We start from the raw sequence: 11618 nt of genomic DNA on the forward strand, positions 1-11618 counted from the left end.
ATCTAGATCTCTCTGCAGACTCTCCGTATCCTCTGCACAGTTTGCTTTTCCACTCAATTTAGTGTCATCAGCAAACTTAGATACACTCCACTCGGTCCTCTCTTCCAGATCATTAATGTACATTATATCGTGAACAGTTGTGGGCCCAGCACTGACTCCTGTTTCACACCGCTCATCACTGATTGCCAACCAGAGAAACACCCATGTATCCCAACTCTCTGCTGTGTTTGTTTAACCATTCTTCCATCCATGCTAATACATCACCCCCAACACTATACATCTTTATCTTATGGAAAAGTCTTTTATGTGGCACCTTATCGAACACCTTCTGGAAATCCAAATAAATAACGTCCATCTATTCCCCTCTATCCACTGTGCTCATTATATCCTCAAAGAACTCCAGTAAGTCTGTCAAACAGGACCTGCCTTTGCTGCGTCTGCCTGATGGATCCATTTCTTTCTAAATGCCTTGCTATTTCTTCTTCAATGATAGCTTCAGGCATTTTCCTAACTACAGATGTTAAACTAACTGGCCTGTAGTTACCTGCCTTTTGCCTGCACCTTTTCTTGAACAGTGGCGTGACATTCGCCATCTTCCAATCTGCTGCAACCTGCCCAGATTCCAGAGAATATTGGTTACTTATCACCAAAACCTCTACAATAACTTGTGCCATTTCTCTCAGTACCCTGGGCTGCATTCCATCAGGACCAGGAGACTTATCTATCTTCAGGCCCACAAGTTTGCTCATCACTACCTCTTTAGTGATAGCTTTTGCATCGAGGTCCTCACCTCCCATCACATCCATAACATCTCTCTTTGGCATGTTAGATGTGTCCTCCACCGTGAAAACTGACACAAAATAGTCATTCAAAGCCTCAGCCTCATTACCCAATATAAATTCCCCCTTCTTGTCTTTCAAGGGACCTACATTCACTTTGGGCATCCTTTTCCACTTTATATAATTATAAAAACTTTCACTATCCATTTTTGTATTCAATGCTAGTTTATTTTTATAATCTAACTTCCATTTCTTTATTGCTCACAGTGTTTCTTTGTTGCTTTTTAAACTTTTCTCAATCTTCAAGTTTTCCACTACTCTTGGTAACTTGGTACGCACAAGCTTTTAGTTTGATGCCTTCGTTCATTTCCTTAGTTATCCAAGGTTGGCTCTGCCCACTCTTACTGTCCTTGCTTTTAACTGGAATATACTTTTGTTGAGCACCGTGAAAAATCTCTTTGAAAGTCTTCCACTGTTCTTCAACCATCCCACCATATAGCATGTGTTCCCAGTCTATCCTACCCAACCTCTCCCTCATCTCTTGTAGTCCCCCTTGTGTAGGCATAACAGTCTGGTTTTAGATTGAACTGTTGCATTCTCCATTTGTATGAGAAACTCAATCATACTGTGATCACTCTTTCCAAGGGGATTCCTAACAACAAGATCACTAATTTTACCTGTCTCACTGCACAGGACCAGATCCAAAATAACACGTTCCCTTGCAGGCTCAGTAACATGCTGTTCAAGAAAGCTATCATGTTAAAACTCCTCTGTTAAAGTTATTATTCTTCTATTATAGATTTATTGAGAATACCCACCCACAAGAAAATGAATCTCAGGGTTTGTGTATGGTAATATACATGTATGTTGATAATAAATTTGCTTTGAACTTTGAATTTCTGAATGTCAGGCTCTTGTTTGGGTAGACCGTGGTTGCTCTTAACCCATAATACCATAGATTTAAAGGACATCATGAGGTGAACTTGCTGGCTATACACCTGCCGAATCCAAGTCCATTTCCTAGATCATAAATACAAGAGATTCTGCAAAAACTGGAAATCTTCAGCAACGTACTCCAAATGATGGAGGAACTCAGCAAGACAGGCAGCCTCTATGGCCGGGAATAAACAGTAAATATTTTGGGCTGAAACCCTGAAGTGCCTTGATAAAGGGTCTTGGCCCAAAATGTCAACTGTTTATACCCCTCCATTGACAGTGTAAAAGATGCTTTGATACTGTGAATGATAGACGTGTTAGAAGTGAATGTTCCCCCACACCCAGAGACCCTAATGTTCATGTTGGCTATCCTGTTTCATTCCCCAGTATCCTCAAACATCACTTTGCATCTGAGATACGCTAGTTCCAGCTCGTGCTCCCACGTAAACCCTATGGCACCACTGTAATTTGCGGCCTTGTAGCCTATAGGGTCTTTTGGTGGAGCAGGCCTTGAGTGACAACTAGGCTTCAGGTGGCGAGAGCCACAGACCACTGAGATGGCCTTCCAACGGCTTGTGCTGAAAAAGCCTTTTCATTGTTTTCAAATGGCTCTGAGACACATGGAAATAGTTGAACAAAAGTAGTTACTAAAAAAAATTTAAAATGATAAACTTACTTTAAAGCCCATAAAAATTCATTAAGATCATGAAATAAAGAAAAATAAATGAAAACCTTCCCTAAATAAACAAGCAATCCAACACAGAGACTAGAAGCACACTGGATGAGCCAGCAATCTGATGAGCCACACAGAAAGTATATCGAGTAGTCCTGTGGTTCAGCAACTTATACGGGGTGTCTCTGAGTAGGAGTCCAGCGACAGAGCGAGCAGTCAGCTGTGAGGAGTGAGGACATCAGGCTCCTGCATGTCTTCAACTGCTGCACCACCAGGTGCCGGGCAGGAACCCGGGCTGCGCTGGGCGCTGGGTGATGGGCAGGAACCCGGGCTGCGCTGGGGGCCGGGCAGGAACCCGGGCTGCTCTGGGGGCCGGGCAGGAACCCGGGCTGCGCTGGGGGCCGGGCAGGAACCCGGGCTGCGATGGGCGCTGGGGGCCGGGCAGGAACCCAGGCTGTGCTGGGTGCTGGGTGCCGTGCAGGAACCCAGGCTGCGCTGGGTGCTGGGTGCCGTGCAGGAACCCAGGCTGCGCTGGGTGCTGGGTGCCGGGCAGGAACCCGGGCTGCGCTGGGCGCTGGGGGCCGGGCAGGAACCCGGGCTGCGATGGGGGCCGGGCAGGAACCCGGGCTGCGATGGGGGCCGGGCAGGAACCCGGGCTGCGATGGGTGCCGGGCAGGAACCCGGGCTGCGCTGGGTGCCGGGCAGGAACTCGGGCTGCGATGGGGGCCGGGCAGGAACCCGGGCTGCGATGGGGGCCGGGCAGGAACCCGGGCTGCGCTGGGGGCCGTGCAGGAACCCGGGCTGCGCTGGGCGCTGGGTGCCGGGTAGGAACCCGGGCTGCGCTGGGCGCTGGGTGCTGGGCAGGAACCCGGGCTGCGCTGGGCGCTGGGTGCCGGGCAGGAACCCGGGATGCGCTGGGGGCCGGGCAGGAACCCGGGCTGCGATGGGGGCCGGGCAGGAACCCGGGCTGCGCTGGGGGCCGGGCAGGAACCCGGGCTGCGCTGGGGGCCGGGCAGGAACCTGGGCTGCGCTGGGGGCCGGGCAGGAACCCGGGCTGCGCTGGGTGCCGTGCAGGAACCCGGGCTGCGCTGGGGGCCGTGCAGGAACCCGGGCTGCGCTGGGGGCCGGGCAGGAACCTGGGCTGCGCTGGGGGCCGGGCAGGAACCCGGGCTGCGCTGGGTGCTGTGCAGGAACCCGGGCTGCGATGGGTGCTGGGGGCCGGGCAGGAACCCGGGCTGCGCTGGGCGCTGGATGCCGGGCAGGAACTCGGGCTGCGCTGGGCGCTGGATGCCGGGCAGGAACCCGGGCTGCGCTGGGTGCCGGGCAGGAACCCGGGCTGCGCTGGGTGCCGTGCAGGAACCCAGGCTGCGCTGGGTGCTGGGTGCCGGGCAGGAACCCGGGCTGCACTGGGCGCTGGGGGCCGGCAGGAACCCGGGCTGCGATGGGGGCCGGGCAGGAACCCGGGCTGCGATGGGGGCCGGGCAGGAACCCGGGCTGCGATGGGGGCCGGGCAGGAACCCGGGCTGCGATGGGTGCCGGGCAGGAACCCGGGCTGCGCTGGGTGCTGGGGGCCGGGCAGGAACCCGGGCTGCGCTGGACGCTGGATGCCGGGCAGGAACTCGGGCTGCGCTGGGCGCTGGATGCCGGGCAGGAACCCGGGCTGCGCTGGGTGCCGGGCAGGAACCCGGGCTGCGCTGGGTGCCGTGCAGGAACCCGGGCTGCGCTGGGTGCTGGGTGCCGGGCAGGAACCTGGGCTGCGCTGGGCGCTGGGGGCCGGCAGGAACCCGGGCTGCGATGGGGGCCGGGCAGGAACCCGGGCTGCGATGGGGGCCGGGCAGGAACCCGGGCTGCGATGGGGGCCGGGCAGGAACCCGGGCTGCGATGGGTGCCGGGCAGGAACCCGGGCTGCGCTGGGTGCCGGGCAGGAACCCGGGCTGCGATGGGGGCCGGGCAGGAACCCGGGCTGCGATGGGGGCCGGGCAGGAACCCGGGCTGCGCTGGGGGCCGTGCAGGAACCCGGGCTGCGCTGGGCGCTGGGTGCCGGGCAGGAACCCGGGCTGCGCTGGGCGCTGGGTGCTGGGCAGGAACCCGGGCTGCGCTGGGCGCTGGGTGCCGGGCAGGAACCCGGGCTGCGCTGGGGGCCGGGCAGGAACCCGGGCTGTGATGGGGGCCGGGCAGGAACCCGGGCTGCGCTGGGGGCCGGGCAGGAACCCGGGCTGCGCTGGGGGCCGGGCAGGAACCTGGGCTGCGCGGGGGCCGGGCAGGAACCCGGGCTGCGCTGGGTGCTGTGCAGGAACCCGGGCTGCGCTGGGGGCCGTGCAGGAACCCGGGCTGCGCTGGGGGCCGTGCAGGAACCCGGGCTGCGCTGGGGGCCGGGCAGGAACCTGGGCTGCACTGGGGGCCGGGCAGGAACCCCGGCTGCGCTGGGTGCTGTGCAGGAACCCGGGCTGCGATGGGTGCTGTGCAGGAACCCGGGCTGCGCTGGGTGCTGGGGGCCGGGCAGGAACCCGGGCTGCGCTGGGCGCTGGATGCCGGGCAGGAACTCGGGCTGCGCTGGGCGCTGGATGCCGGGCAGGAACCCGGGCTGCGCTGGGTGCCGGGCAGGAACCCGGGCTGCGCTGGGTGCCGTGCAGGAACCCAGGCTGCGCTGGGTGCTGGGTGCCGGGCAGGAACCCGGGCTGCGCTGGGCGCTGGGGGCCGGCAGGAACCCGGGCTGCGATGGGGGCCGGGCAGGAACCCGGGCTGCGATGGGGGCCGGGCAGGAACCCGGGCTGCGATGGGTGCCGGGCAGGAACCCGGGCTGCGATGGGTGCCGGGCAGGAACCCGGGCTGCGCTGGGTGCCGGGCAGGAACCCGGGCTGCGATGGGGGCCGGGCAGGAACCCGGGCTGCGATGGGGGCCGTGCAGGAACCCGGGCTGCGCTGGGCGCTGGGTGCCGGGCAGGAACCCGGGCTGCGCTGGGTGCTGGGTGCCGGGCAGGAACCCGGGCTGAGCTGGGCGCTGGGTGCCGGGCAGGAACCCGGGCTGCGCTGGGGGCCGGGCAGGAACCCGGGCTGCGATGGGGGCCGGGCAGGAACCCGGGCTGCGATGGGTGCCGGGCAGGAACCCGGGCTGCGCTGGGTGCCGGGCAGGAACCCGGGCTGCGATGGGGGCCGGGCAGGAACCCGGGCTGCGATGGGGGCCGGGCAGGAACCCGGGCTGCGATGGGTGCCGGGCAGGAACCCGGGCTGCGCTGGGTGCCGGGCAGGAACCCGGGCTGCGATGGGGGCCGGGCAGGAACCCGGGCTGCGATGGGGGCCGGGCAGGAACCCGGGCTGCGCTGGGGGCCGTGCAGGAACCCGGGCTGCGCTGGGCGCTGGGTGCCGGGCAGGAACCCGGGCTGCGCTGGGCGCTGGGGGCTGGGCAGGAACCCGGGCTGCGCTGGGCGCTGGGTGCCGGGCAGGAACCCGGGCTGCGCTGGGGGCCGGGCAGGAACCCGGGCTGCGATGGGGGCCGGGCAGGAACCCGGGCTGCGCTGGGGGCCGGGCAGGAACCCGGGCTGCGCTGGGGGCCGGGCAGGAACCTGGGCTGCGCTGGGGGCCGGGCAGGAACCCGGGCTGCGCTGGGTGCTGTGCAGGAACCCGGGCTGCGCTGGGGGCCGTGCAGGAACCCGGGCTGCGCTGGGGGCCGTGCAGGAACCCGGGCTGCGCTGGGGGCCGGGCAGGAACCTGGACTGCACTGGGGGCCGGGCAGGAACCCCGGCTGCGCTGGGTGCTGTGCAGGAACCCGGGCTGCGATGGGTGCTGTGCAGGAACCCGGGCTGCGCTGGGTGCTGGGGGCCGGGCAGGAACCCGGGCTGCGCTGGGCGCTGGATGCCGGGCAGGAACTCGGGCTGCGCTGGGCGCTGGATGCCGGGCAGGAACCCGGGCTGCGCTGGGGGCCGGGCAGGAACCCGGGCTGCGCTGGGTGCTGCTCATTCTGCATTCTCTACTCATTCATCAATTGCCCATCAAAATGACCAGGCCCACAATTCTTTTGAGTTTGTGAAATGAAATACTTTCCTGATAACTTCCCTCCAGTAGCCTATAGTAATTCTACAGCACTCCAATATTGTGCATTTATTTTCTACTTCTTTCAGATTTCATTTGTCCCCAAGGAGCTGTCGATGGTTATTTTCAGATTACATAGCAAATGTGAACTTTAACCACATGTTTTACTCTTTCCACTCAATGCCTAAGTTCATATGTTTGTAATTTACTCGCTGCATCAGCTATCTGGACTCTCCTCAGCTGAACCCTATACATTGCTTTTAACAAGCTGATCTCATTGAATTAAACAACAAGCTGAAGGATGGCGTGAGGCATCCTAACAGGTTGCATCACCGCACGGTATGGAAACTTCGCTGTGGTGGATAGAAGAGCTCTACAACGGGTACTTCCCAATGCATCACTGGCACCTGCCTGCCCACCGCCAGGACGTAGGTACAGAAAAGGAACAGACACCAAATGCTGCAGGCACTCAGCAGTTCAGTCTGGTCCGATGGATAGGAATAAACAGTTGGTGTAAACAACGTAGAAGGTCATTATGGGGAATAGAGGAAGAGGGGAAAACCTGTCTACTGAAAAGCGAAATCAATGTTTGTACCATCAGGTTGGAGGCTACCCAGACAGAATATAAGCTGTTGCACCTCCACTGAGGATGGTTTCATCATGGCACAAGAGGAGACCACGGACCAACACGGCAGAATGGGAATGGAAATCAGACCTGTTATTCCTTCTCACCTGCCTATTACTTACCCCTGGGTCCCATCCTCCTTCCCTTTCTCCTATGGCCCACTCATCTCTCGTCAACTGTCTATTCATTTCCATAGATGCCGCCTGACCTGCTGAGTTCCTCCTGCATTTTGTGTGTGTTGCTCTGGATTTCCAGCATCCACACACTTTCTTGTGTATACAGAAAGGTGAAAGAAGCCAGAAAAAGAGCAGTAACATTATGAAGGATCCCAACCATCCTGCTCATGGACTGTTTGCTCCACTCCCATCAGGGAGGAGGCTGCATGGTATCTGTGCCAGGACCACCAGACTCATAAACAGTTACTTTCCACAAGCAGTGAAGCTGATCAACACCTCCACCCACTAACTCCACCACTACTTTATTATTTCCTGTCAGCCACCTTATGTACAGCCTAGTGTCATTTTATGGACATACTATCAATCTACCTAAATAAGCTGTCTTATATATTTATGTTTAATGTGTATTTTTATTACCTTGTATTATTGTGCTCTGTCTTTTGTGACTTTTTGTGCTGCATCAAATCCGAGTGACAATTATTTTGTTCTCCTTTAGGCTTGTGTACAGGAAATGACATTAAATAATCTTGAATCTTGAATATTGGTCCAGCTTTAGGGTCCGATCTTCATATAACTAGAGGACGGCCATGCTGAAGAGTTGAAGATGTACCCTGCCGTGAGATCAAGAGCAACTCTGGGAGTAATAAATCGAGGTATTTATCTTACTGTTAGAGCTTAATTAGAGCTGCTTTCTCTTCTTTCAGAGTGCTTTTTGCTGTAAATTCTAGCGCACAGAATGATTTCTGCAGACTCGTCAGCCTCATCTCCACTCAGAGTGTGACACCACTTCCCACCTGTGGCTTGCTGCAGGTGTCATCTCCAATTTTAACTTCCCGTTAACCTTTTACACCAACACCTTTAAAAAGGTTAGCCACTGAGTACAATGGGTAAAGTAAAAATGAATTCAGTCCCCATCATGTACGGGGTGGTGGGAGAGGGGAAGTATTTGTGCAAGCTCGGTTTCCAGTTACTATGTTAGCTGACATGGTAAAATTCCTGAAGCCACTCGAACCTTCCGTTTTCCGACTGCCTCTCATAATCATTTGATTCAAGAATGTTCAATGTCATTTCCTGTATATAAGTGTAAGGAGAATGAAATAATTGTTACTCCAGATCCGATGCAGTACAAAAGAATACACACTAAAGATCAAGGACACAATAACAAAAACAGACAATAAATATAAATAATAAGACAGCTTCAATAATAGATTGATTGTATGTCCATGGCTGTACATAAGCTGATTGTTCAAGTTTAATTGGCATTCAACATACATGAATACTGCCAAATAAAACAGCATGACTCTGGGGCCAATATGCAAAACACAGTCCCAACAGGCATTCACAGCACAAGGCACATAGAACACATATAAGATAGCAGTAAAATACAGTCTCCCAAAAAAATATAGTCCAACTCTATATATAAAAACATATATATGTAACCCTCACTTCAGCTACCAGCTTAATATAGGGGCTGATAGCCCCCGGCCTGGGCAAACTTGAGAAATCGCGTTTGGGTGGATGCTGCACAATGTGTCCCCTGTTAGAAATCAGTACCCCGAAATAACAAACAGTACACAATATACGATTAAACAATTAAGCTTTATAAATCTTACTTTGACCATATGGTTAGTAAAGAAAATGAAAAAATTTGGAGCTCACTGATAAGCCGATCGTCCACCATCGACCTCCTTCGATCGTCACTGCCCTTCAGACCCTCGCTCTGAGTCCACCCCATCCAGTGGTCTACTAACTCTCTCCATTCATGTCTTCTCTCCTCATCTCTCCCCGGCAAAAGACCGTAAAAACCTCTCTTCCAGACTCACAAGGAATAACAACAGCATTCCAAACCCCGTTATCTCCAGTCATAACCCAAACATTGCTGCTACAGAGAAACTATTACATTAACAGTGAAACCTTACAGCATGTTACACAGCAGTGAAACCCTACAGCACGTTACATATAGAAACAGGAAGTATGTCTGTGAGGGTGGTGCTCTGTACTGGGTGTCAGATGTGGGAAGTCCGGGAGACTCCCAGTCTCCTGATCGGCCTCATCTGCATCAGGTACGTCGAGCTGCAACTCCTTAGGGACCGATTCAGGGAACTGGAGATGCAGCTCGATGACCTTTGTCTGGTCAGGGAAAGTGAGGAGGTGATAGAGAGGAGCTATAGGCAAGTAGTCACACCAGGGCCTCGAGAGGCTGAGAGTGGGTAACAGTCAGGAGAGGGAAAGGCAAGAGTCAGATACTAGAGAGCATTTCTGTGACTGTACCCCTTGACAATAAGTACTCCTGTTTGAGTACTGTTGGGGGGGACAGCTTACCTGGGGGAAGCAACAGTGGCACAGAGTCTGGCCCTGTGGCTCAGAAGGGTAGGGAAAGGAAGAAGGCAGCAATAATAGGGGGTCAGACAGGTGATTCTGTGGATGTAGGAAAGAAACACAGATGGTAGTTTGCCACCCAGGTGCCAGGGTCCGGAATGTTTCTGATCGCATCCACGATATCCTGAAGTGGGAGGGTGAGGAGCCAGAGGTCGTGATACATATAGGTACCAATGACATAGGTAGGAAAAGGGAAGAGGTCCTGAAAGGAGAATATAGGGAGTTAGGAAGGGAGTTGAGAAAAAGGACCGCAAAGGTAGTAATCTCGGGATTACTGCCTGTGCCATGCGACAGTGAGAGTAGGAATGGAATGAGGTGGAGGATAAATGCGTGGCTGAGGGATTGGAGCAAGCAGCAGGGAATCAAGTTGTTGGATCATTGGGACCTCTTTTGGTGCAGGTGTGACCTGTACAAAAAGGATGGGATACACTTGAATCCTAGGGGGACCAATAACCTGGCGGGGAGATTTGCGAAGGCTACTGAGGAGACTTTAAACTACAAACGTTTGTAGAATGGTTGAGGGGTGGAAATCAAATTGAAGAGACAAGGAGAGAGGAGGTTAGCTCACAAATAGAGAAAGCAGGTAGACAGTGTGTGAGGGAGGACAGGCAGGGGACAGAGATCAGGAGCACTCAGACCGAAGATGTAGGGGAGAAGGAAGAAAAAGATAACAAATTTGTTTGCTCCATTAGGGATAAACAGAGAGTAAGAGGTGGAGAGTTTCTTAAAAGCATCTATTTTAATGCTAGGAGCATTGTAAGAAAGCTGGATGAGCTTAGAGCATGGACTGATACCTGGAAATACAATGTTGGAGCTATTAATGAAACATGGTTGCAGGAGGGGTGTGATTGGCAACTAAACAGACTACAGGGAGTTTGGAAGGAAGTTGAGAAGCAGGACCTCAAAGGTAGTAATCTCAGGATTGCTGCATGTGCCACGTGACAGTGAGTACAGGAATAGAATGAAGTGGAAGATAAATGCGTGGCTGAGGGATTGGAGCAGGGGGCAGGGATTCAGATCTCTGGATCATTGGGACCTCTATTGTGGCAGGCGTGACCTATACAAAAATGACGGATTGCATTTGAATCTGAGGGGGAACCAATATCCTGGAGTGGGAATCGAACTGAAGAGACGGAGGAAGGGGCTGTTGGCTCACAAATAGACGAAGCATGGAGACAGTGCAAGAGGGAGGAGAGGCAGGTGATAGAGAAGGGATGCCCTCAGACCAATGGTTTGAAATGTGTCAATTTTAATGCAAGAAACATCATGAAAAAAGCGGATGAGAAGATCCTGAGAGGCAAGATTTATGAACACTTGGAGAGGCATAATATTATTAGGAATAGTCAGCATGGCTTTGTCAAGGGAAGATTGTGCCTTACAAGCCTGACTGAATATTTTAAGGATGTGACTAAACACATTGATGAAGGTAGAGCAGTAGATGTAGTGTATATGGATTTCAGCAAGGCATTTGATAAGGTAACCCATGCAAGGCTTATTGAGAAAGTAAAGAGGCATGGGATCCTAAGGGAAATTGCTTTATGGATCCAGAACTGGCTTGCACACAGAAGGCAAAGAGTGGTTGTAGATGGGTCATATTCTGCATGGAGGCTGGTGACCAGTGGTGTGCCTCAGGGATCTGTTCTGGGACCCCTTCTCTTCATGACTTTTATAAATGACCTGGATGAGGAAGTGGAGGGATGGGTTAGTAAATTTGCTGATGACACAAATGTTGGGGGTGTTGTGGATAGTGTGGAGGGCTGTCAGATGTTACAGCAGGACATCGATAGGATGCAAAACTGGGCTGAGAAGTGGCAGAAGGAGTTCAATCAAGATAAGTGTGAGGTGTTTCATTTTGGTATGTCAAATATGAAGACAGAATATAGTATTAATGGTAAGACTTTTGGCAGTGTAGTGGATCAGAGCGTTCTTGGGGTCCGAGTCCATAGGACACTCAAAGCTGCTGCGCAGGTAGACTCTGTGGTTAAGAAGGCATATGGTGCATTGGCCTTCATCAATCATGGG

At 54.5% G+C, this 11618-nt stretch overlaps 1 protein-coding gene across 1 annotated transcript; it reads right to left on the minus strand.

The window, feature by feature from the left end:
• Window positions 1-2604: 2604 nt before the first annotated feature.
• LOC134357158 (basic proline-rich protein-like) lies at window positions 2605-6351 on the minus strand. Its single transcript, XM_063068457.1, has one exon. The coding sequence runs from the start codon at window positions 6349-6351 to the stop codon at window positions 2605-2607; it is 3747 nt and encodes a 1248-aa protein (XP_062924527.1).
• Between the last annotated feature and the right edge of the window lie 5267 nt (window positions 6352-11618).

This window comes from Mobula hypostoma, chromosome 15, assembly GCF_963921235.1.
Source record: "Mobula hypostoma chromosome 15, sMobHyp1.1, whole genome shotgun sequence".
NCBI classification, from domain to species: Eukaryota; Metazoa; Chordata; class Chondrichthyes; order Myliobatiformes; family Myliobatidae; genus Mobula; species Mobula hypostoma.